Source organism: Pseudorca crassidens, chromosome 8, assembly GCF_039906515.1.
Source record: "Pseudorca crassidens isolate mPseCra1 chromosome 8, mPseCra1.hap1, whole genome shotgun sequence".
NCBI classification, from domain to species: domain Eukaryota; kingdom Metazoa; phylum Chordata; class Mammalia; order Artiodactyla; family Delphinidae; genus Pseudorca; species Pseudorca crassidens.
Genome location: NC_090303.1, coordinates 19,012,270 through 19,039,988, shown reverse-complemented (window position 1 = coordinate 19,039,988; position 27,719 = coordinate 19,012,270). Strand labels below are relative to the sequence as shown.

Below are 27,719 nucleotides of genomic sequence, written 5' to 3'. Positions count from 1 at the left end.
TTTCCTTTAACTTCTTTATTAAGCTGGTTGCATAAAAGATATACATTCTCATATTGACAATGCTTGTCATGAACAAAAGCAACAAAAATAAGGCAATAGAAAGATGTGCTTCACATATAAACAATTATGTGGTAGTAGGAAATCTGGGCCTGTACAGCAAAAATATTAGGTAGCAAAATGTGAATAAGCCCTATATTCAGAAGACACCCAAATGTGTGAGCAAAGACAGCACACCCATAATAGAGCCCCCTTAGGTTCCCTGTTTATTATGTATAATTCCTTAATTATCCATTTGTGAAATAAGAATAACATTAAGAAACATGAGATCCAAATTGCATTCATTTTCACAATACCAATACTAAACTCAAAATAGCAACTTCATTGAATATAAATGTTAAATGTTTCAAAAGTAAAAGGCAACCTTCATTTTTTGTAACCCTATGAATAGTCTGCAAAAAAAGGTAGATTATTTTACTGTACTTACAAGGAGATGAGGCCTCAGCCTGCACTGAAGGAGTATGAGCAACAAAGGACAGCAAACAAATATCACTAGGAGTAATGCCCATACATATCAAAACATCTCGGTGAACCATGTTCTACTTATATAGCCAATCTATTAAATAACCAACATAATGGAAGCTTATACCTCATGCAAGAGAATTACTAAATTAACTATACATCAATAGAAATTTCTAAACCCCACTCCCAAAACAACTTTAGTACACCTGTCAAGTACTGTAGGTCATTTAGAAAAACAGAAATAAAACATACATGCAGCCTTTGTATTAAAAATTTTTCATAACATATAAACAATGTTCAGATATAAACTGTGAACTAAATGTTTTTTCTAAATATGATTTACGTAATCAAGACTTTCTTAAACAAAGACAGGTCTTAGGAATATGATCTGTACAAACTTACAGTAGTGTATATTCCAATAGAGATTTTCTTCCTATTATGATATAACAATATAACTCTTTTCTCAGTGAAGATGTATGTTAAGGCTTAAGGTGTAAACACTTTGGAAGGCAAACAACTTAGTGAAGAAATTATTGTTCATTTAAAAATGTGTATCATCTCATAATAGGCCCCAGAATTTTCAAATTCACATGTGAGAATACATTTACATCTTAAATTTCTAGGAAAGGCACAAGCTTTATGTAAAAAAGCAGCAAAATTTTAAACCCACCAATTTATTGAAAAAGCCATTACTTTTATTAGAAACAAAAAATGCTTCTCAAGATGTTGGCAACAGGTCATAGTATAGACATCTACTTCAAACAGTGTACTGTACTTCTCCCTTCAATTATATTCCAGTTGGAGGAGGAATACCTCCTTGGCTATGGGAAGTAGAAGTATTTGAGGGACTGTGTAAGCTGGTCTCCTTGTACACAAACCATGCATTTCCTCCCCAAAGTATCATATTCAGAAAGCCAAAGATCTAAGAAAGAGAAAAATAAACATGAAAATCTAGTATATAATTAAAATTTCATAACTTTGTTTTCCTGTAAATATTAAATATCTACAGGCTGTCTACCATTATTTCATTTAAAGTTTGAACTACACATAAAGTGGAATTAAAAAAGGAAGACTTTGCATTTCAATGCCAGATTTGGATACATAATGACTTATTCCCAATGAAATCTCTAAATTTGTAACATATAAAATCATGACTAAAAGATACCTTATTTTTGCATGCTCATTATTACAAGATGGGATTAAATTTGAGAAAAGTAACTAAAACCTTCCTTTTATTACTTTATATTTAGACTTCAGTGCTTCCAGGTGAAGAGGAACACAGGAATCCATGGTTCCTTCTTTGGGAGGGCTTTTACTTTTCTCCCATCTGAATGGTTATAAACATCCTTTGTGCATCTTTTCCTATTTCCCTACTTTATCCCCCTACCACCATCTCCCTTACTTCCACAGCTGCAGCCAGAAGAGAAAAGGAGTCACAGAAGAACTTTACTTCACATCCTGCATTAGTCAACCTAAAATAAATTAGCCTTCCTAGGTATAAATCTGAGAAGATTAAAGTCTCAGAGATGAACAAACTGAAGATACCCTATTTTCGGTTTTTTATAAATACAAGAATAATAGTGACTTATGAGGTAAGAGTGAGGTAAAAAGCTTGAGCACTATCATATTACTGAAGGCCAACTGCTTTCTATCTTTTTGTATATTTGGATATAAAAACAACATTTCTGAAACTGTCCATCTCAGATCACTGTCAATATATATATATAAAGACTTTTAGATTACAAAGTTATAAAACAGAAGTTTGATCAAATTGCTTTATAAGGCAGGACTGACTTTATCCACTGGAAAAATATTTTCCTGAAAAGACATGAGACCTCCCTAAAAATAATACCCTTGTTATATTAATAATGTATCTGTATTTGGATAAAATAACAGACAAAATAATATTGAAATTTAAATAGACCAAAATTTTAGGATTTTTTAAGGAACTCTAAAAGTATTTTTTCATACACCCAAAGCAAATCAGATTAGAGAAGGGGCTTGCTTTAAAGTCAGATCTGGTTCAAACCTTGGCTTTGCCAACTTACTAGTTGCATCACCTTGGGTGAATTAACATATGAGCTACGTCTTTTCCCAGTTGTAAAATGAAGACAGTAATACCACTTTCCACATTCCTCTCAGAATTGTTGGATAACTTAAATAAGATATGAGTGTAATGACCTTAGCACACAGCCTTAGTAAATGTTAGTGACTATTATTAGTGCCTTTTGGGTCAAAGTCTTGCCTAATCAATGTTAATGAAAAGAAAGACTCAACCACGATCTTGTTCAAACCTGTTTACAAGTAATAATTTTCTTTAAAAACTTTTTTTTGTTGTTATAAAGGTAAAGACTATATGATAACTCGGATTCTGATAAGGCTGGTAAAAATAAAATACATTCATCCAGAGATTTATTAAAAACTACTGTTTTCTTGAATCACTAATAAGGTTTTTCTAATAAGTGAAATAACATATTTTATAAACACTGCATACTTACCACAGATACATTTAGGGATCCCATACTAGTCACAGAGCCAAAATGACATATCACTCTCTGTTGATTACAAGGCAGAAGTTCCTGGACAATATTGCGACCGGTAGCTGTTTTAATATCTGTAAGAGCTTTAGCCCAGGCTGAAGTGCTCACCAACCACAAAAAAGTGGCAACAAGAGTAACAACAAAGTCCTAAAGCAAAAATAAGTATGAATTAATGATGAACAGTTAATTTAAAGATACTAAATTTCAAATCCATGATGAAGGAATTGAGATCACAATGAACCCTATGGTACTGAGAAATGGCCTTCATGACATACTTCATCAAAAAGGCCACAGTCAACACAGCAAACACTGCTGTTTACTATTGCCAGCCCAGTGCCTGAGATACAACAGTAAACAAGACTTAGTTATCTCCTGAGGAGTCAGATTTTCACATGGAGAAATCAAAGTTTTACACAGCCCTCACCACAACTTATCTAAGCCTCTCCCTCTCAGGATCATATATTGGATCCTGTTATCACTAATAACTGTATACCTCCATCATCTCTGTTTTAATCACCCCCTCTCCAATATCACCTCTCTCTTTCTAGCTTACTCCCTCTGACACCCCAACCTCAAAAATCCTTTGACCTCACTGAGACCTACAATCTCATCTTATTTCCCTCTTTAATTTATATTCTGAGGTCATTCATTATAATCTCTTACATATACTCTCAATTCCCTTACCCTTCACCTGCTTCCTCATACTGCTCTGGCAAACCTCTAACTTTAGTTAAATCTACCTCTAATAATGAAATCGTGAAAAGCACACATCCTGGATAACTAGTCTCTTTTTAAATTCATGACCACAAAATTTTAAGAAGACGCATTATATTAAGAAAGGGACAACAAAAAAAATCTCTCTCAAGATACCTTGTCACTATGTTTTCTAAGAAAGTGTTTGCCACTTATTACATTCCAAGAATAGGACTGAAGTTTTTAATATTTTGGATAATCTTTTACTGAACTAATAAGATAAAGAAAAAAATTTATTTTCCTTAATCTATTCTGCTGGGGAACTAGAATTCTGTCAACGAGTACTGGCTACAAAGATCTAAGTAACACTTTTTTAAAGTCTGCATTTGGATAGTGTAAAGTGTAAGTTCCACCTCATTTGGTCTTCCTTTAAATTAACAACCAAAGTGGGAACAATATAAAATTTGTATCTTTTAATGTTATGTATTCTAAGCATTCAGATATGCTCAAGACTATGAGTTCTTACATATCTGCAGCAAAAATCTTTCCAAGCTCAGAAATGGGTTTTGGAGCTTATCACAGAATTGTTTTGTTTTTTAAATAAATCTGGTTAGTTTTAAATTACTTTTGCCAACGAACTTTTAGTCATTTATGTCGAATAAATACCAGTGGTCATGTATGAGATATAGAAACTGTGATATATATAGCTTGTCCACCGCGTCAAGATGGCACTGAAATAAACGTCTTGTAATTAGAGAACCAAAACAATGACTAATTTTACAAGCATGGTGGTACAATGTATTTGCATTTTGCATTTGAGCTCCCCACTGCTACTGGCCCTCTTAAAAAATGTATATCAAAGAGAAAATAGAAACATTATAGCTTAAATATTTTGCACTGGGGGAGTACTCCCTTTCTTGCTGCGGTACTCTGCTGTACTTTGTGCTGCAGGTAAACATTTTCTAAGCACTTGCTAGAAATACAATGCCTTTTGAAGAACTAATAATTAGTATGAGGTTATCACATGTTAAACAAGTTCTCTTTGGGCTAAAGTTCATAGTTTTGACCAACAGATGTCAAATCCTCTTAATTTTTAGGTTTCTTCCTTCCAAATTCCTAATTAAAAATACACTGTTTTTTTCTGATTATGCTCTTTATGTCCACGTCGTTGATGGCTTAAGGCATGACATTCTTGTATTTCAAAAGCAGGTACTTTTCTGAAAATGATGCACGAAGTAATCTTAGGGTGAGGGGAAGTGGGAGAAATGTGGGCCTCTGAAGACAGTCTGTGCGACTCAGGACTCTAGTCTCGCACAACCTGCCTGTGACAGCCCTAGTACTACCAATAAGTTAGGATATGACTCATAACAGGTCTTTATGATTTGGGACACCCTATCTTTGTTTAGTTTCACTTTATGCTATTTCCGACCCTCCACATGGCCTAGAACCCTTACGCTCCTCCTACTTACCATAAAAAAGTGCTACATTTACTTAAAAACTGAAGTTGATTTTTAAATGTCACAGTTGAAATTCTCCTAGAAATACCTTAGCAGAGAATTGAGAACATTGATAAAAGAGCATACCCTCATTAACAAATAGCACTTAAAAAAAAAAAATCCATGTCGTATTTGGCTATAGTTAAAAATTTAGTTATCACACAAAAAATTTTTTTACATTTATACAGTTAAATTAAAAGTAGAATCCAAAATTTAATTTAGAGGCTGGACTTTTACAAATAAGAAGTATCCACCATACATTATACCAACAAAAAAACCACTTACGGAACTAATTCTGGATTATTCCTCTATATGACCACTAATTGATTACTCTGAGGTGAAAAGTTACTTTTGACGCTCTGAATGATACAACTAGATCAGTTTTATAGTTTTATTAGACAGAAAAACCCTCTACAAAAATAGACCTGAATGCTGCTTTAAAAAGTGTCATATTTTTAGGGCTTCCCTGATGGCACAGGGGTTAAGAATCCACCTGCCAATTCAGGGGACACGCGTTCGGGCCCTGGTTCGGGAAGATCCCACAAGCTGCGGAGCAACGAAGCCCGTGTGCCACAACTACTGAGCCTGTGCTCTAGAGCCCGCGTACCACAACTACTGAGCTTGTATGCCATGACTACTGAAGCCCGCGTGCCTAGAGCCCGTGCTCCGCAAGAGGAGAAGCCACTGCAATGAGAAGCCTGCGCACCGCAACGAAGAGTAGCCCCCGCTCACCACAACTAAAGAAAGCCCACGTGCAGCAACAAAGACCCAAGGCAGTCAAAATAAATAAACTAATTAATTAATTAATTTTTCTTGAAGTGTCATATTTTTAAAGCTTACTAATCAAAATACAAGAAATAAAAAGCTCATTGCTAGATTTAACTTAAATTTGTTGGGATAATGACAAACTGGCAAGAAATGTCTTCATTTGGAATTTAAACTATAAAGAATTTTAACAAAATATAATAACTATATGATCACCATAGTTTTTTTAAAATAAGTCTTGTAAAGTTCACAGAAGTTATAAATTACTGATACATAATTTCTGTTGATTAGGTACTGCAAAGTAAAAAAGTTGATGTCGGGGCTTCCCTGGTGGCGCAGTGGTTGAGAATCCGCCTGCCAATGTAGGGGACACGGGTTCGAGCCCTGGTCCAGGAATATCCCACATGCCACAGAGCAACTAAGCCCGTGCGCCACAACTACTGAAGACTGCGCACCTAGAGCCCGTGCTCCACAACAAGAGAAGCCACCGCAATAAGAAGCCCGCGCACCGCAACAAAGAGTAGCCCCTGCTCGCAACTAAAGAAAGCCCGCACACAGCAACAAAGACCCAATGCAGCCAAAAATAAAATAAATTAAAAAAAAAAGGTGATGTCTATCTTTTTGAAAGGCACCTAACAACCAAGAAATATTTTATGAAAATGTCAGGTTTGAGAATTTCTTCTCAGATATATGAAATGGAATAAATATGAAGGGTAAAATATTGTTTTATTCCTTACTTACCATCTGCATTCTTATGATCCAGGCAGCAAAAATTAAAAATAAGTAAATAAATAAAACCTGTTATTTAATAATTTGGCCTACCCTTTCAAGTAACTTCACAAATAATAAGCAGATGTCAGTGGTCAGTGTTTTCTCAGGATATATAAATGACCAGTATCACGAAAACACCTCTGTTGTCCCTTCAAGTCAGTAACACTAACACTGACTTTGTAGTTATTCTTTGGTAGTGGAGGTCCAGTTTAAAACCACAGCTTATCTCTGGATTGGCCACCAATAATCCAGGGCAATTTTACTAACTAAGTCTCAGAGATTATTTTTATATCTAGCTCAGTAGACCCTGAAGCCAAAAAAGGTATCAGGACTTCAAATCCAAATCCTTTGTTGCCATTTTAAAGATTCAAAATTAGCTCATGAATGCCACTAATGCCAAATTTTATAATTCTTATAGAATTACCTGGGTCAGATTGTAAATTAAAGAATTTAAGAACACAGACCAGGAGTCAGCAAACTTTTCCTGAAAAGGGCTAGACAGTGAATATTTTTGATCTCTGTCACAATGACTTAACTCTGACACTATAGCATGAAAGCAGTCATAGACTATCTGTAAATTATTTGGGTATAGCTCTGTTCCCAAAACCCTTTATTTGAAAAAAAAAAACCAAAAACAGTGAGTCAGATTTAACTTGCGTGCCATAGTTTGTGGATTTCTGATATAGACTATTAAGTTGTATTAAGGCATAAAGGGGGTCTCTTTGAGAAGAGAGAAAAAAGATAAGAAATAGGAACACAGTTATGGGACTACTAGCATGGTCAGCAATTCTTCGAATCAAAGGCATTAATTTCTACTTAATTTCTCTGCTACTTGCAACCTAATATGCTCTATCACATATTTGAGTTCTTTCCAGGTTAAAACAGAGTTAGAAACAAACAAAAAAACCTCTGTACTCTAGAGAGTACAGAGAAAGTGCTGCAAACAGGCTACAAGAATTGGGTTAAACATGACAAGGAGAGCAAGCTCAACCTCTTGGCAAGCACAGGTCAAAACACAATGAAACTTGGTTTATGCCAAGAACTTTTTTTTCCAGTGTAAGAAAATCCATATTTAAATTCAAATATAATGTATACTTGTATCTTATATAAATTATTTTTTTATAAAAAGAAAGTGATTACTTACAATCATGGGAAGTTTTCGACTATCACGATACAGGTTCGTGTAACCAACATATAGCAGAAGAGCAGCAATGCAGTACAGGAAGATAAAGACTGCAAAAGTAACATAGAATTCTGCAGCAGAAGAGTAATCTCCAATAAGGACATGACTTTTCCAATCTACATCACACACATTTACACCTTGAGGTGTCTGAAATGATGCTTCATTCAACCTATTAAAAAAAAAGTCTCAAATAAATTTATGAATTACTTGGACTCTTCCAACAGAGACAGAAATACATCTTCTGTATTTCTAATACAGAAGTATTAGAAAGGCAGAATATTGAAATAACATTTCACAAAAATACTCCCCAAATATATTAAAACATTCTTTTAAAAAAATGAAAAATTCAAATATTTAAGTAAATTAAAATTTTCATAAGAAATGTACATAAATCATAAATTATACCTCATAATTGGTTATGATAGACTGAATATAGACTGAATTAAACACTTTCACACCCAGATACTATCTTACTGTAATAAAAACTTAGCAGATTAACAGCGTTGTTACAAAATGGTTTACAATTTGAGACATGATATTCCATTCTAGGAGGGAGAGTCTGTGTTACTAGCACCAGGAGAATCAGTTGTAATGATTCACATTTTAACTCTGCATTAATTAGCTGCTAACTCCACCAAGTCTTTAATTTTCCCTATCCATAAATTACAAAAGCACTTATCACCAAAGAGGCTGTAACTGTTCCTTGTAATGGAATTTTATAAGAGAAGGATTGAGAGATGGAGAGGAAATGACTGATTACCAAGCACTTGCTATTTGACATATCTTTAATGTAAGATTTTATTTAATCATCAAAGCAACCTTAGAAGATTTAAATTTATTGAACAGAAAAATTGAGTCCTGGAGAGGTCAAGTAAGTAGTTAGTAAGTGGAAGAGGATTCACACCCTGACTTAAACACAGGACACACCTAATAAACCTTTTAATGAATACTGAGGTCAAACAGAACTTACAAACAAAATAGTCATAAAATAAATATTCAGAAAATAAAGTTTTATGCTAGTGAAAGAAACACAAGGAGCTCTTCACTTTATATAAATACATGTCTTAAAGCTATATAATGCACATTATTATTTAGTAATTGCAAATACATGAGAAATTTGGATTTTTCATAAGTTGTGTTTGCTTCCACAACATGGCCTCTCAAACTAAGGTGATAGAGCAAGCTTGTTTTGTTTTGAAATTTCCAGTCCACTGTGGCATGACAGAATAAAAGTGTCAAGGCAACATCATATGAAAGTTTCTTAATGTTTACTGTCATTTTCTGTATTTATTTCATCACAGTCCAGGAAAATAGTCTGCAGACAGGTACTGGTCCCACGCACCACACTTTCAATAGCAATGATCACTACTTACAAATGAGCATGCAACTAAAAAATTTCTACCCCCCAAGATCAGTAAGTTGTTGGAAATTTTAATGAGTCAAAAAGAGTTGTTAAACCATAAAAACAAACAAATAACTCACCTGAATGGATAACCAAAAGTAGCTGTAATCGTTTTATTGTCAGATTTATTAGTTAGACAAGCCACTTGAATTTCTGTTTTGCCCTTAAAACCTCCACAGGTGGCAAAAGCAAAGATAGAAGCAATCTACACAAAGTGAGACCAAAAAAGAAAAGAAGCATTACTGTACCCAAACATAGGTCATTAAAATTTTAAATATAGTGATTATTAAAAATTGGCTCGCTAACATTCTTAGAATTCTTATTTACAAATTAAGATTGTACAAATTATTTAAAAATTTATTTGTAACTCTCAACAAATATGATTTTATTTTCCCGAGTATAACATAGAAACTGGTATAACAGCCCATATAACAATACATTTTAACACACCATTGTAAAGCAATTATACTCCAATAAAGAAGTTAAAAAAAATACATTTGCTCAAATTACAGTGTACCCACTAAATATTAGTATGAAATTCAGAGGAAGTCTTATTTATTAGTATCAAAATCAAAAGGGGGTAAATTGGAGGTATTTTATTTGGAACCTAAGGGTAACTACAAGCAAAGAAGAGATCTTATTTCATGAGCTTATAAGCCTCACTTGTGGGTATTTCGAGGTCTCAAAAAGTAGTTGGAAATTTGTTTTCCTGGTCATAAATATGCTTAAAGAAATGTAATGGTGTTTTCTCAAATTCTATTCAAACAGGAAAAAAACTGAAAGCATCCTAAATATTGACAGGGAATCAAATATACTGTAATTCAATTCCACAAGGGAACATTATGCAGTCATTAAAATGTTGGGAAATACCTAACGATAAAGAAAATGGTTCAATACATATAAAGTTTGTTTAAGCAATGCGTTGTGCATGAGTCTACATCTATGCATACACACACAACAAAAATTAAAAAGTCTATGCATTAAAATTTTAAGTGGTCACCTCTGAACAGAAGACAAAAGATAATTCCTTTTTCTATTTGTATCTTACGAATTTTCTACAAAACAAAACAAACAAAAAGCCCAGATATAGTGTAGTGACCAAGAGCTCAATCCTTCAGCAAATGCTGATGGCTCTATTTATAAAATATATTTGGAATTTGATCACTTTTTACCACCACCATCACAACATCCTAATCAAAACTATCACCTCTTGCCTGAATTATATGGTGACAGCCTTTGAAACTGATGCTCCCTACTTCTGTCCCTGCCCCTGCTTCAGTCTACTGTCAACACATCAGCCAGCGTCATCTTTTAAAAATATAAGGCAGAAGGGCTTCCCTGGTGGCGCAGTGGTTGAGAGTCCGCCTGCTGATGCAGGGGACACGGGTTCGTGCCCTGTTCCAGGAAGATCCCACATGCCGCGGAGCAGCTGGGCCCATGAGCCATGGACGCTGAGCCTGCACGTCCAGAGCCTGTGCTCCGCAACGGGAGAGGCCACAACAGTAAGAGGCCCGCGTACCGCAAAAAAAAAAAAAAAAAAAATATATATATATATATATATATATATATATGGCAGAAAACTTTATTGTCTGCTCAAAACTCTCCAATGGCTTCTGAGTTCTCTCCAAATAAAATCAATGTTCATATAATGGTCTACAAGATCCTTTCCTCCTTTAACATTTCTCATCTCACGTTGCTACTTTTTCCCCTGCCAAATCTCTTTACTATTCATTAAAGACATGGGATAAACTCCTTCAGAACCTTTGCACTGAACTATTCCCTCTGCCTGGAACACATGGCTAACTTCCTACTTCACAGCTTCCTGTTCCAATGTGACCTTATCAGAGAGCCCAGGCCTTTCCCTAACCTCACTATGTTAAATAACAGTGCCCCTCCCACCCCACACTATCTATTCTCTTTATTTGTACTGCTCTATTTTTCCTCCATTGTAATTACCAGTGCCTGACAGTACTTCATTATTTGTTTGCCCACTTTTCTCTAGGATGTAAACTCAAAGAGGGCAGGAACTTTGTTTTGCTCAAGGTCACAGACATCCAGCAAATAGATACAATTCAGTACAGGTCTGGTATCAAAGCCGATACTGTTGAACACTGATATAATGCCTCTCATGGATTCATCCAGGACCTTGAATCAGGCCATAATCAGGATCATAACCATCCACGAAATTTTTTTTCCATGAAGAAGAGATATATGAAAAGGAATCTGGTTATAGATATGAAGAGTTTGGTATAATGTCAGCACATAGTTTGGAATCTTCAGTTAAAAGAGTTAAAAAATAAAGAAAGAAGAATAGATACCCTCTTAGCATAAATGTGCATGAATACACAGAGTGAAAACAGAAGGCCAGAAATGAGTCTTGGGTATGTACCCACGTTTAGAATTAGAAAAAAGAAACAGGATACACAAATTGAATCAATGGAATAAAGAGGCCAGAAACAGATCTGTGCGTATAGACAAATTATAGCTAACAGAGCTGGCATTGTAGGGCACTAAGGAAAAGAGAATGGTGGTTTTAAAGATGTCACCACAAACTCCTTGATACTCCTCCCCTCAAGAGGTGGAGATTAATTTTCCCCCCTTAAATGTGGATAGGACACAGTGACTTGCTTCTAGTGAACAGAATATGGTAGAAGGACTGGGATGTCCTTTCTGAGGTAAGGTAATAGAGATTACAGCTTCTGTCTTCATTTCTCACTCCCTTGAATCACCTGCTCTGGGGGAAGCCAGCTGCCATGTTGGGAGGATACTCAGGCAACTCACAGACTCATGTGGTAAGGAACCGAGGACTACCATCAACCATGTGAGGGACCTTGAAAGTATACTGTCTGAGGCTTGCCAACAGTCATATTAGTTAACTAGAGGGGGGCGTGAGATGACTGCAACCCCAGCCAACCTCCTGGGAGACCCTGAGCTGCAACAACTCAGCTAAGCCACTGCCAGATTCCTGACCCACAGAAACTGTGAGATGATAAACTGTCTATAGTTTTAAGTGCTAAGCTTGGGGTAATTTGTTATTTGAAATCGATAACTAACACAAGGAAGGACGGTCCAGATGGGCTAAAGTCTTAACTGTAAAAAGTGAGTCTAAAAATTATGAAGACAACATAAAAGAAAACTTGTGATCACAAAGAAGGGAAGAATTTCTTAAGAAAAAAAAAAAGCTAACCATAGAGTAAATTCAACTACAGAAAAAGAGGGTCTTTTAAAAATCAAGTCAGCTTCTGAATGTAAAACAAGCTATAAACTAGGAGAAAGTATTTGCGGTAATGTCACAAACGATTAGTATCTATGTTTACAGACCTAACAGAGACTCTTGCTCATGCGTACTACATCATGTGCACAAGAATGTTCACAGTAACATTGTTTATAATATCAAAATATGGGGAGGGGAAGCAACAGGAAAGTAGATAAACTATATTGACATACAGTACTTACAATGGGAAGTTACATAGCAATGAAAATGTACAAACTACAGCTACCTACTTCAACAAGGATGAATTGTAGAAACCTAACGCTGAGTGGGAAAGAAAAAAAGTTGCCTAAGACTACACAGGGGGTATTCCCTGGTGGCGCAGTGGTTAAGAATCCACCTGCCAATGCAGGGGACACGGGTTTGAGCCCTGGTCTGAGGAGATCCCACATGCCGCGGAGCAACTAAGCCCGTGCACCACAACTACGGAGCCTGCACTCTAGAGTTCACGAGCCACAACTACTGAGTCCACGTGCCACAACTACTGAAGCCCGCGTGCCACAACTACCGAAGCCCGCGCGCCTAGAGCCCGAGCTCTGCAACAAGAGAAGCCACGCAATGAGAAGCCTGCGCACCGCAATTAAAGAGTAGCCCCTCCTCGCTGCAACTAGAGAATGCCTGCGCACAGCAATGAAGATCCAACACAGCCCAAAATAAATAAATAAATAAATTTCTATTAAAAAAAAAAGAATTAAAAAAAAAAGATTACACAGGGTATAATGCCATTCTTTTAAAAGCTCTGTTTACTTGTCTACATCACTCCTGCCACTGTCTTTGTTCAGGCCCGCACCATTTTTCCCTGGGACTAACCCAACAGACTCCTCCTTTCACTTTTAAACTCATTCCCAACACCATTCATCTTTTACTGTGGGCTTTAGAGCTGCAGTGTCCAGTAAGGTGCCATAAGCCACATGTGGCCACTGAGCACTTTAAAAATGGCTAGTCTGAAATGAGATGGCTGTAAGTGTAAAATATACCATGGTTTATGAAGACTTAGTATGAAAAAAGAATGCAAAATATCTCATCAATAATTGTTTATATTACTTGTTGAAACAATAATATTTTGGATATACTGGGTTAAGTAAAATGTATTATTAAAATTAATTTCACCTGTTTCTTTTCACTCTTTTAATGTGGCTAGTAAGATGCTTAAAGTTACTGTATGGCTGGCATTTGTAGTTTGCACTGTGTTTCTATCGGACAGAGCTGTTTAGAGTGATGTCACACTGATATGAAATAAAAATCTGGTCATGTCACCCCCCTGTTTGAAGAGATTTCCTCAATGGCTTTCCAGATCTTTTTAGGCCCAAACTTCTTTTTTTTTTTTAAGAAGATGTTGGGGGTAGGAGTTTATTAGTTAATTATTTTTTTTTTTTTTGCTGTGTTGGGTCTTCGTTTCTGTGCGAGGGCTTTCTCTAGTTGGGGCAAGTGGGGGCCGCCCTTCATCGCGGTGCACGGGCCTCTCACTATCGCAGCCTCTCTTGTTGCGGAGCACAGGCTCCAGACACGCAGGCTCAGTAGTTGTGGCACACGGGCCTAGTTGCTCCGCAGCATGTGGGATCCTCCCAGACCACGGCTCGAACCCGTGTCCCCTGCATTAGCAGGCAGATTCTCAACCACCGCGCCACCAGGGAAGTCCATAGGCCCAAACTTCTTAATTTGGCATAAGAGGCAGAGCTGAGGTAGCCTCAACTTTATCCTTCTAGATTTATATGCTATACTCCCTGCCAGGTCCTGTACAACTCTGTCACACTGCACTATATACTGTACTTACTGTTCCTGAAACACACCAAGTATTTATGTCTTGGATATGCGTGTTTATTCTGCCAAGATTCCCCACCTCTGCCCCCACCCTGGTTCTCCAACAAGCTCATCCTTTAAGGTCCTGCCCAGTTCCTTGTGGTGGTACTGTTCTGTCTCCTGGGCTGAATAGATGGACTTGAGTTCACTACCTCTATTATAGGCATTTTTCTTGTGTATCTTGCCTTATTAGAAAAACAAAACAAAACAAAAACCCAAAAGCAAAAATGATAAAAACTAGTTTCCCATTTAATACAAAAATTAGTATATAAATGGCACACTGTACCACAGCTTATTGCTTTTAAGACTACTGCCTTTATCTCTCCCTTGGCAGACTGTCATGTCTTTGCATTTGCTTTTATTCAGGATTTTCAGTGCCTACCTAGTAGGCCTGACATACACCAAATGCTCACTAAATAACTGCTTAATTAAAGGAAAAAAAATCAATTGCCAATAATGTACAAATAAAACCATATTTCAAGTCTTAAATACTCATTATTTCAAGCTTGTCTTTTTGTTATGAGGATAAATAAATGTCATGTTTGCCATTTTGGTCTTTATCTTATGGGAAAAAAGGGATAAGGTACACACTTTTTACTAAATGAAGTACAAACAATCTGAGAGTAAACTATCCAACCATCTCACCTCTCCCTATATTGCACTAGTACTCTGATTTCGATCAGAAGTTATATACTGGCAGCCCATGGGTGAAACCTGGCCAGAAGATAGATTGTGGTTTTCCCAGTATTCATGAAAAATGTGAATTTGTTGTCAATATTTTCATATCAGCATGCTGCACATAAAAATTTGGATTTCCTGTGTGGGTGTGGATAAAGATATGCCAGTATCAGACCTATATCCCCATAAAGCAACAATCACATGGAAATGCATGACAGATGACACCTAAGACAGGGTATGTGCTTTCCAGACTGCTGTCACTCTCTATTGTCTCTACAACCCTCAGAATGCGTGTTAGTTACCAGTAATCGATGAACTTCCACTATTCTTTTTTCTCCCAAACACTTGTTTCACTCATTTACTTTATGAGGGGTTCCTAGCAGCACTTTCGTTTGTACTTCTAGTCTAAAATGAGGTGTTCTAGTATGCTGATTTATATTTCCTTGCCACTTATGAAACTAATTCCCCCTTCTCTCTCTATCCCATAAAGAATGACTGAAACTGCTGATATGAAATTCCACCTGTACAGTAACTAGTAAGAATCCAGGGACAGGATGACAGCAAGCTTCTATTCAGGTCAAAAGGTTCCATATTCATTATGACAGTCTCAAGTTCTACTTATCTCTCTGCCCACTGGACCCACATTAGTGACACAAGACATGCCTCACTAATTTAGATATCTAGAATATCTATATTCTGTATCTAATATCTGGTCCTCTAGAATACTACTCTCTAAAATAGACTGGAGTACTCATCTAACTGGTGTACAAGAAGAAAATATGCCTATTTATATCTACTTTTAGACTTAAACAAGGAAATAAAGCTTTATTAAAATTAACATACTGCTGAAACCCATGCTGGGTCTGTATGTCAGAGAGTCAGATGTCGGGGCAGTATGCTGGGTATCCTGAAGGTAAGGAAGTCCTATAACAGGGAAGGACAGACAGTGATACCTTCACCTATTCTTCCACTTTTAGAGTTCATTTAATAATGTCAGTGTGCCTGGCTAAGTGTCTTTATGGAATAAATTATTTACTTTTAACCAAACTAACCTTCACAAAATGGACTGGTGGCTTAAAAATGTCTTCACAGGGGCTTCCCTGGTGGCGCAGTGGTTGAGAGTCCACCTGCAGATGCAGGGGACACGGGTTCATGCCCCGGTCCGGGAAGATCCCACATGCCGCGGAGCAGCTAGGCCCATGAGCCATGGCTGCTGAGCCTGCGCGTCCGGAGCCTGTGCTCCACAACAGAAGAGGCCACAACAGTGAGAGGCCCACGTACCGCAAAAAAAAAAAAAAAAAAAAAAAAAAAAAAAAAGTCTTTACAGAAACTACTGAGTGATAATACAAAACCTCATGTCCAAAAGAGAAAGTAGAAGCATTAATACCCTCTATGAGCTGCATTCATGAGTCACATTACCAGGTAAAAACAAATTCTACTTAATCAGATCAGAAGTTGGCAAAAAAAAAAAAAAAGAAGAAAGAAAAAGAAGAGAAAAAGAAATTATTAGACAAATATCTGAAATAAGGATTTTTTAAAATTTGAAATATGAATGAAATTTACCCTGAGTGTATATAAATAATATGCCTTAAGATAATGACATAGTAAAACATGCATCTAAATTATAGATGCATACTAGGGCTTTGTGTATAAAATCTTACAATGACAGAGTCAGCCAGAGTTCCTAGTTCCTATTCTCAGACCCTGCTCAGCTCACAGAGGGTTCTACTGGGGAACACTGGTACTCATCTAATTTATGGGTATCTTTCACGTTTCTAGTTGCAGGGTCCTCACTGCTATTTAATTTCATGATTAATCTGTTCAGGAAAATGATGTAATTGAAATCTTCAGAAATATTAATAGATCGAAAAGTATATTGTATATGAGGGTTTATGTGCCAAATCAAATGCATGCTGTTTTACTAAATCAAATGATCATTCAGTACTTAAATGAACTATCATAGCATGTTTGCCTTTACAATCAGTCAGATTAGAATGCCTAGAGCCAAGGTATTGATTTTTCTAAATCAAAGTCTGAAGCATTTACCAAAGATATTCATTTTAAAAAACATTTTGTTATTGATGTTAATATTTCAGTTTACTCCCACTGTGCACTGAGCAGTGAAGTCAGTTTCAAAGTTCTTCAATTTCACTCTTCTATTATTTCCCTCTGCTTGGAAAGTACAATCATAGAAAGCTCTAAATAGCCTTCTAGTACAGTTCCAAAACCCTTAAGAATTTGGATCATGAGAAGTAAACTTGAGTTCCTGCTGAAATAAATAGCTAGAAGATTTTTGCTAGCTCAATTATTACTGTTGAAAACATCTTTATGTCACCTTTATTCTTAAACAATTGTTAACCTGAGTATGGAACTAGAAATCTCTGAGGAACCTAAATATACTTATTTTAAAATCATTTCAGACAGTTCTATTATTTTTATGTCTTTTGGAGCGAATCAATATTCTGATTGTTGATCTGGATGGCTATCTTGAAGTGAGTCTGTCACTTCACGGAAAACTGATAGTATTTGTTGCCACTGATATAATTTGAGCTTTTAAGCAAACATTAGTTTTCTTCATGTATTTTTTTTAGGATATTTGATGTAAGCTCAACTTGAGAGTATGTTATTCCCCGCTTCCCCATCCTGGTCTAGTGGTTTTATAAGTCATCTCCCTCCCAGTAGTTTTTTGGTCATTTCTACCAGGCCTTCTTAATCCCCTACTCCAGCAGTCCCCAAGCTTTTTGGCACCAGGGACCGGTTTCGTGGCAGACAATTTTTCCCTGGACGGGGGTGGTGTGTGTGTGGGGGTGGGATGATGGCTCAGGTGGCAATGCAAGCGACGGGGAGTGGAAGATGAAGCTTCGCTCGCCCGCCCACCGCTCACCTCCTGCTGGGGTTGGGGACCCCTGCCCTACTCCACAAATACCTTATCCTATAATGGGACCGCAAACTACCAACATAGGAGAATATTGCAGTTAACACAAATCCAGACCTTAAGCAGGTAGGTTGATTCAGGTCTTTGTTAGGGGGCCATTTCTCTCTCTCTCTACTTCTTTAAGTACTCCACTCCATGGAAGTTATAAAGCCAAACAATAGGTTGAAGCTTTTTCTCAGATTTATTTCCCAGATCCGGGAACAGTCCTTCTCCCACCCATATTTCCATTCCATTGCTGGTCGCCAATGATGTTTATCCTGTATTAGAAAAGCAATTCTCAATGTGTGGTCTGTGGACCCCAGGGAATACCCAAGACTCTTTCAAGGAGTCCATGAGGTCAAAAATATTTTTACAATATTATTACAACATTTTTTGCTTTTTATACTACATTGACATTTGCGCTGATTTGCGCAAAAGCATTGGTGGGTAAAACTGCTGGGCTTTAGTAAGAATCAGCAAAAGCATCAAACTGTTATTTCACTGCCATGCATTTGCAGTTAAAGAAAAAAAGCCAGTTTTACTTAAGAATGCCTTCGATGAAGCAGAAAAATTGTTATTTTTATTAAATCCTGATATTTGAGTCTTCTTAATATTCTGTGTGATGAAGTAGGATGTGCAAATACTTTTATTACTGAAAAGACAACCTACAGACTGGGAGAAAATATTTGCAAACGATGCAACCGACAAGGGCTTAATTTCCAAAATATACAAACAGCTCATACAACAAAACAACAAACAACCCAATCAAAAAATGGGCAGAAGACCTAAATAGACACTTCTCCAAGGAAGACATACAGATGGCTGATAGGCACATGACAAGATGCTCATGCTAATTATCAGGGAACCTCAAATCAAAAGGACAATGACGTATCACCTCACACCAGTCAGAACAACAGTCATCAAAAAGTCTACAAATAATAAATGCTGGGGAGGATGTGGAGAAAAGGGAACCCTCCTACATTGTTGTGGGAATGTAGACTGGTACAGCCACTATAGAAAACAGTATGGAGGTTCCTTAAAAAACTAAAAATAGGGCTTCCCTGGTGGCGCAGTGTTTGGGAATCTACCTGCCAATGCAGGGGACGCGGGTTTGTGCCCCGGTCCGGGAGGATCCCACATGCTGCGGAGCGGCTGGGCCCGTGGGCCACGGCTGCTGACCCTGCGCGTCTGGAGCCTGTGCTCCGCAGCAGGAGAGGCCGCGACGGTGAGAGGCCCGCGGAAAAAAAAAAAAAAAAACTAAAAATAGAGTTGCCATATGATCTAGCAAATCCACTCCGAACAAAAAACCCCACTTTTACGGCATACCTAAATACAATGGTGGTCTGCAGGGAAAGCATTTAAACAACTGAGTTCTTTGCTGAACTAGTCACTTTTTTCGTTAAATACTATTTTTACTTGAAAAAATAAGTAATAAACAAAATATAGGTATTCAGACTTGCATATTTGTCAGATCTTTTTCTTGAAAAAGATGAGGCTTTCACTTCAAGGAAAACCAGCAGCATTTGTTGCCATTGATGTAATCAAACTTTCAAGTGATTAATTATCGTTATTTAAAAAAAAATTTTTTTTTAATGTCTCAGCTTAAATTTCTAACATGGTAAGTATCAATCGATACAACCCCATAAACAAAAGCTCTTTGAGGCTTTTAGGAGTATATATATTTAGGAGTATAAAGGAGTATAAAGGGGTTCTCAGACCAAAGTGTTTTGAGAACCACTGTATTAAAGCACTGCTGTTATCTTAATTTTCCCTTTAATGTTTTATAAGAGATTGCTATTTGTATGTGTGAAGTGAGTGTGTATGTGTATATATGTACATTCTAAAACCACTGACAACATATATATATATATAGTCTATGAAAAAAACATCTAGTATATCCCATGAGAGGGTTCAAGGCAAACACTAAGAGGATTCCGGGTAGAAGAAACAGAGCAAAGGCATAGTGGTAAGTCAGTAAGTCTATTACAAGTTTTACATGTATATAGAGTCCTGGAAGGCACAAAATGCCATTTGAAATCCTTTTTTCCCTTTCTACAATAGGGGAAAAAAGTGAACACAAATGGCAAGGTTAAGAGAAAGGTAAGTTTCTTAAAAGGTAGTCTGTGCCATAGACTGATAGCCTAAAAATATAAGTATTAAGCAAATGGATGAAAAAAGTATCGTTCTGAGTATGCCTCATCCCCTATACTCTGTAATATCATTTGTATTTTCTAGGCTGTTCCTCTGTGCTATGTTATAACCACAAAATTAGAATAAAACATGGTCCCTGTTTGTAAAAATCCTATAATCTACTTGGGATGACTAAACTTTTAGAGTATTTTAGATAAACTAGTACGTATTTCTGAAAGTTTGTTTTTTAAACAAATTGATATATGTAATGCTCAAACGGTTATGGGTTTTCTTTCTCATCGTTTTTCACACTAATTTTCCTGGATAATAATTTACCCCAAAGTAATGTTTTTAAATGTTCTTTTGAATTTGCTCATTAATTATAAGTATAAAATCAGAAAAAAATTCAAACTTGATAAATGAATCAAGAAAACCCTACTTGTTTTTAACTCCTCCTAAGATCCTGTTATAAACATGCATGTAACAAGAAAAAAATTACTTCAGGTACCTTATGTTTTTGTTTCTTAAGCCTGAAATTTTGGGTAATCTCTTCATTAATTTATTAAAAGACCAATCAGAAACACAAAGGTAAGTTACTGAAAAGACTAAGAACAGACTGTTTGAGTCCAGGATGTAGTAATCACAATCATGGGATCTGAGTACATTACTTAATTTCTCTAAGCCTCAGTAACATGGAGATGACAACGGTAACATGTAATATAGAGATAACAACCCTCATAGGTTGTCAGAAAATTAAATGAGAAAATACAGGTAAAGCCCTAGAACATATATTGAACTCAATAAATATCTCCTGTTAACACTGAGAGTAAACTTGGCCAGCACAAAAATATTCATAATTCTAAAATTCAACTTAATTAGTCTATAATTCCTTTATATACTCCCAAACAGTATCTCTTCCACAATTTTGTGTGTGTAGAATTAGGAAAGCATATTACTTAGACTTATTTAGAGCTAAACATTTGACCAGTGTTCACCCTAAGTAGCAAAAAAGTCCAAAACACAGTGTTCAATATTAAAAGGAGATAGTCATTTTAATGAAAAACTTTAATCTAAATACTAGTGATAACTGACTACAAAGTAAGATCCAAATTAAAATTTACTAGAAAAATATTAAATAATTGAAAAAGCTGCTTTGATAACATTAACCCTTGCCTTTTACTTCCATGTTCAACTCCTACACATGGGGCATCTAATCTCACCTAAATTTTATCTTATTACCTTGACAGGCTGCTAAAAGCAGGAAAACACGCAAACAAATGAAAAGTCTACAATAACCATTTCTAAAGTTTAAAATATGTAAACGAGAACTTAGTGATCTTGAAGGACCGGAAGATATGTTAGTCATATAGGGCTCAAATTGTATCCACTGTCTGGATCTAGTCTTCCTAGAAACATAGCATTTCAGTTCTGAAGAACCTACTAAGACCTGTTCAAATACATTATCATTAGTCACATATTTATAACTCAGTCATTCCAACAGCCCTGTGAAGTATTGCTATTCCCATATAAGTACAACAAAAATTCAACCTTTACTGAGTACTTATTACACAAACAGAACTAAGGCAATGTCACTGCCAGGCACTGTAACTAAGGGCCAGAAGTAGATTAAAGTAGATTCATATATATATATATAGAGAGAGAGAGAGAGAGAAAGAGAGAGAGAGAGAGAGAGAGAGAGAGAGGCATGGTGGCTACAGTTCAGAAGCAAAATAGAAATGCTTCTGCTTTGGTGACTGTATTTTTATTTTGTCAATAAATATTTACTGGGTACTTGCCTTCAAGTCTATGAGGCCTTCATATTTGTGACCCCTTGAAAGTTACATATTATCAGGTTATATCTTAGTCTAACATCTTCTAGAACATTGCTAAAGGTAAGCTGATTTGGGGAATTATTCTTCTAGTTATATGGATAGTAAGTAGCCTTTATCTAGATTTTAGATTTGTTTGTAAATGTATTTATTGACTATTTTTAGAGGTAATCTCAATCAACACCTTATGAAACTTGACCAATTCATTCAAAACACATTTAAAAATTCCTACTATGAGCCTTTATCCTCTAGAGCCTTGTCTTATGCCTCTCTGCCTCTGTTTTAGACCTTCTATTCACAAGTCTCTTCTCTACAGCGCACACACACATTCACTCATTCCCATCTTTAAAACAGGTTACCACCCAATCTCTCCCATCTTCACAGTCAAATAGTGGTTTACTCTCACTGTCTTCTCTTTCTTACCATACATCCATTCAGCCTACTACCATCTGGTTTCTGATTTTACCGAAACTGCTCTTACTAAAGCCTCTTGATTACCCAAATCAAGGGATGCATTTTAGTAATTATTTTTCTTAACCTATTGCACCTAATATTGCTGAGTACTCTCTTCTTGAAATATCTCTAATAGTGATGCTAAGATGTTATTTCTCTCCAACTTCCTAACAATACCTTTTTCCTTTGCTGCCAAATACCTGCTGAATCTCCAGTCCATACTTGTCTTCTAAACTCTAGATCCATGTATCTAACTGCCTACAGGATACCTCCACTTATATGCTTTAAAGAGACCACAAACTCAATCATTCAAAACTTACTGACCTTCCACCAAACATCTGCTGCTTCTCCTTAGTGATCTGTCTTAGACAGATGTGCCACTACTAATCCGAGTCAGAAATATGGCAGTCATCTTACAGCCCTCTCTTTTCTTCACCCTACAAATATATTCAAATTTCTAAACCTCTCTTTTCTAGTCCCACTGCAATTAGTTTTAGGCCTTCATTATGTTTCAAATAACAGATTTCCCTTTCTTCAATTATGACCTTTCCTCTCCAATTCATTCCGCACACTGCTGACAAAATAAAAACTTCTAAAAGGCAAATATAATTATATTACTCACTTGTTTATTTACTCTTGAATGAGTGAATCCACCCTACACGGTAGGAATTCTGGGCTTAGATGGAAGCTGTACGATAAACAACCCCAAATTCTGTACCTGCACATATGCATTTTCTTAAGGAACGGGCCCAGATTATCAAAGGTTAACCCAAAGGATTAAGAACCACTGGCCCATAGGATAAACTCCAAACTATTCTGCAAGCCCTTTGAAACCTTTCAGAATCATCTCAAACCACACCCTCCCTCCCGGTATACGTTCCAGTCAACCCCAATTACTTTTAAATTCGCAAATAGGGTTATGCTGCTTCAACTTTTCACACCACTGAACGTAAGATTCTCTTTGCCTGGAAAGCCACTCCCCAACCATTCCCCAAGTGAACAAGTACTCATCCTTCAAGTGTTCTTTCATCTGAAATTCTCTCTAGCACCTCCAAGCAATCGATTTCTCCTTCCTTTCACCTACTACACTTTGCCTATACCTTTATTATAGTATTGGCCATATGGCATATTCATATTTGTTTTCATGTTTTTCTTATTAGGTCATGAGGAAAAGACCATGTTTTATTCACATGGTCTAGTGCTAGTGCTTAGCTCAGCACCTGTATATAATACACATTCAAATATTTGAATAAATATTCTCTACACCATGAACAACGAATACTCTTTTCATAAAAGATTCTCTTGTGTGATAGTAAGTTGTTCAAACTGAAAGTAGTATTTCCTTAAGCTTAAAAAGGACATTTTTCAAAATATGTCAGACCTACGATCACTAATAAACTTATCACTGTTTTAAAATATTAAGAAAAAAATTAAGTCTACATTTAAAAAAACTGACGAATAATATAAGCATAAATATAAACAACTGCCTCCTCATTTATTTAAGTGAAATTTTAAGTTAATTATAAATTTAATTATAATCCTCAATGATATTAAACTACTAGGTATAAAAGACTTTTTCTTAAACCTGATATTTGATTAGCTCAGTTAAATGTGTTTTTCATCCTGCAATTTAAAATTTTTATATACTCAAATAAGAATCTTCTTTATATTTAAATCTGGGCTTAGGCTTAACAGAACCCTAAATATATACATTTAGGTGTCTTTAAAGTAAACATTTGTGTGAAATTAGCACTATTTCAGCTTTCAGAAAACACCAAGTAAAACTTTGGGGGAAACGTAGGAACCCTTGGGTGCAGGAAGGAAATCAGGACTGAGCACCCATTAGAGAATGTGAGCTTCTGTGTTACTTTTAAAACATCCTCGTAGGTTATTTAAAACAGAAAATCCTAAGTTCTTACTCTTCACCACTTTATCACTAACATACGGGGTTGAAGAGTTACGGATGTAAATGCTGCTGGCTAAACAAGCAACTTGCCTGCACGCTGGACAGATGCCAGCTGCCTATTAATACGGGCCTGAAAACCACCACTGGAATATGTCCTAGGCCACGAACTCCGAAGGCACTGTGCAGTGCCTGGTGTATTCACCAACTCCTCCAAAGTGACTGATCATCACCAAGGTCGAAGTAATAAATCTGCTTTGATGCTAATGACTGAGAGTGTTCCCAGGGAAGGACTAAGAGCTGACTGCAGGATGTTGCTGGGAAATACCTAAAACAAACTGGATGGCGATTCCTAACTTGTGTTTCAGTCGACCGGACTAACAACGCATTTTGCTTAGACCTTCTCCCCTACTCCGCCCACCCCCGCCCGCTTCCCTGACCCACAGTTTATTTTTATCCATTTTTAACTTGGGGCCAATCTTAAAAGCAAATTAAGACCCGAGAGCTCGTCAGATCACTTAGGGAAGGCACACCAGCTTTCGACGGAGCGCGGCCTCCAGTCCGCACGGGGCAGAAATGCACGGGCTCTACCGGAGGCGCAGAGGCAGCGCCGGCCGGGGTGCTACTCCGGCCCGCCGGGTTTCGGTTAGACCGCAAGAGGAAGTTTTCTCTTCCCTTGCGGAAAGCAGTGAAGCCAAAGGGAAATTTAAACCACCACTCCCCGAGGGATACCCAGAGGTGAGCTTCGGTGTGGCAGGGCGGCTCCGCCTGGGACGGAGGCAGCCGAGGGACCCGTGATTCGACGCCGACTGCGGCGTCCCCGCCCCGCGCAGGCCCAGGCCGCGGCCTCCTGTCCCCTCCCCGCGCTTCCAGTCCCGTCCGGTCCCGTCTCGGGGACAACGGCGGCTTCGCTCCCCCGCGCGGAGCGAGCCGCACCCCGTCTCCCGGAGCCCCCAGCCGCCCCGCCGAGGACGCCGGCCGGGCCGGAACCGGAGCGGGAACGGCGGCGCGATTCCCCGCCCGGAGGTCGCAGGCTGTACTCACCCACTCGAGGACCTTGATGAAGCCGAGCGGCTCCTTGAGCGGGTTGAGGTTGAGCTGGAAGGAGGACATCCTCTGAGGGAAGGAGGGAAAGAGAATCAGGACAGCGGGGCGGAAGAGGAGGGGGACCGACAAGACAGAACTGCCCTGCCGCGAGAAAGGGCAAGCGGGGAGGGCTCCGGGAGGCGGGCCTGGGAGGCCGCGGGGCGGGGCGGGGCGGTGGCTGTTGAGCCGCACGCCGAGGCGCTGGGGCGGAGACGGAGAGGGGCGGCCGCTGGAGGCAAGGGCGGGCAGAGGCAGGGAAGGGGAGGTGTCTTCCCGGGCCACACCTGGCCCAGCCGGCTGATCCGCTGGCGAACTAAGTAGATGTTGGACGCCATGCTGCGTGCTCCGCGCCCCCTTCCCTCAAATCCAGCCCGCGGCGCTCGGGTTCCTGTCGCGCATGCGCATGCCCAGTTCCAACCCTGCGTAGCGGGGGCCGCTGACCAGCGCGAAACCCCAGGATTCAGTTAGGTCTCGTCACGCCTCTCCGGGCAACAGCTGTCTTCCCCTGGCTTCCCTTCACAGTTCCCAACTTTTACCTGGATTTATAAAATATTAATACAGATGAAGCCATGATTCAAGGCTGGTGTTAGGGACCTTTTATTAAAATGGTGGAAAGTTATTGCAGAACAACGGACTTTGAGCGACCTTGCCGTAGGGTCTCTCTCAGAACCGTGATTCACCAAACATTCTTACAGAAATTAAATTTATTGTCAGAATTATCATTGGAGTCAGGGTTGGAGGAGGTACAAGGAAGGTTATACCTAACGGAAAAAGGCTTCGCCGGACAGGCGTCTCCTGTTACCCAGCTCTCCTACCCAGTCGGTCCAGTTGTCTCCGTGGGGCGCTCTTGGAGTCTTTCTACAGAAGGCTAATGCCTGCTCCCCCTTCGAGAGTCGCCTTAGGTGACGCCTCCCTTCTGGCACCCAGTTATCAGAGCCCCGAAGAAGTGATCTTCTTACTGGCTTCCCCAGTATCCTGGAAGTTATTGGAGAGTTGGAATGCTGGCCTTCTGGCGTGTTTGATAAGGGGGTTGACACTACGTAACACTAAGTAAATAAGGAAGAAAGGCGTTTAGCAATGGAATCTCAATATACCAACTTCGAAGTACCTACCTATATATACTAACTGATTTTCAAAGCACTTACCTATGAATTAAGTTCCTTGTCATTGAAGTTATTCGTTACTGACCATCTTTTTAGGAAGCTAACCCTTTCTCATTTGAGACCTATTTACCTCCTTGTTTGCTTCCCAGAGAGTACAAAGAGCATATTTCAATTTCCTGGTCCACAGAGACAACCTTATCCTTTTGATCCTGACTTCCATTCCTCCATCCCCAGCACAGTGCCTTATGTTCAGTGGGCACCTGCTGAATGACTGCAGATTCCTCTTACTTAAAAAGAAGGCATCAGAAACAGCTCTCAGGGCAGAATCAGTGGAAGGTGACCATGCATTGGTATCCAGTGCATCTGAGACCAGTGTAAGTGATACTTCAGGTCCTTCTGCTTCCCCCGCTTTTTAAAAATTTTCTACTTTGTTTCTGCACCTTTTCTCCTGGCACCCAGTTATGGGAGCCCCAAGGTAGTGATTTCCTTACTACTCTTCTCGTTGTATTCTCTTTAGTCCATTTTTCTCCCATTCTGTTGAGGCTTTTGGGTTGGCACTGGAGTTGGGTTGTGGATAGCAATGCTATTTGGCTTGGCCTTCATATTCACCAAGATTCAAATTAGACTCGCATGTTATATCCAAATGAGATGTACGCTGACAAATCAGAACGATGCTCACTTTGCAGCTTATACTGTAATGTAGTAACCCAGTTTGGGCATTTCTCCTTTTTTTTTTTTCTTTTCATTTTTTGAAGGTCTCAGAAATCGGAATTGGCCCGGCCCTTTCTCAACTTCTGAGAAGCTTAACTTTCTGTTTCCTCTCTTCTGCCTCTTTTTGCTTTCTCTCCTGCTTCTGGTTCACGCCCACCAGTGGAAAGCATGGTTGTTTCTCTTCAGGAAACCCTTAGTGCCAGAGTATGCACCTTGAACATTAAGAAGTTCTCTCCTCCTTGGCCATGTGCCACTAGTTTGGAAAAGATAGAGATCACTTAAGGTAGCAGAAGAGTAGTGTCTGGTCACTTATCAGAACTCATTTACGGGCTCTGACTGGGCAAAACCAAGCAGGAGTGAGCTACTGCTGTTACCCTCAGTGATGTATAGCCCAGCACTGCTTGTGCCAGTCGGGTGAACTCAGAGGAGCTCCTACTTTCCTGAGAAGGAGCTGGTACTGGCTGGCAGAGCA

General features: G+C 38.2%; 1 protein-coding gene across 1 annotated transcript; it reads right to left on the bottom strand.

Moving 5' to 3' along the window:
• SYPL1 (synaptophysin like 1) lies at positions 1-25,582 on the bottom strand. Its single transcript, XM_067745959.1, has 5 exons — positions 25,392-25,582; positions 9,450-9,574; positions 7,929-8,136; positions 3,018-3,206; positions 1-1,441 (listed from the first exon to the last, which is right to left on the bottom strand). Exons 1-5 carry the CDS (start codon positions 25,458-25,460, stop codon positions 1,307-1,309), a joined length of 726 nt encoding a protein of 241 aa, XP_067602060.1. The 5' UTR covers positions 25,461-25,582; the 3' UTR covers positions 1-1,306.
• Between the last annotated feature and the right edge of the window lie 2,137 nt (positions 25,583-27,719).

Coding starts and splice junctions, on each gene's coding strand:
- SYPL1 (XM_067745959.1), bottom strand. CDS start 25,460: ATGTCCTCCTTCCAGCTCAACCTCAACCCGCTCAAGGAGCCGCTCGGC. Junction 9,575..25,391: donor TCATCAAGGTCCTCGAGTGG/GTGAGTACAGCC, acceptor CACTTTGTGTAG/ATTGCTTCTATCTTTGCTTT. Junction 1,442..3,017: donor GATCCCTAAATGTATCTGTG/GTAAGTATGCAG, acceptor TCTCTTTCTTAG/ATCTTTGGCTTTCTGAATAT.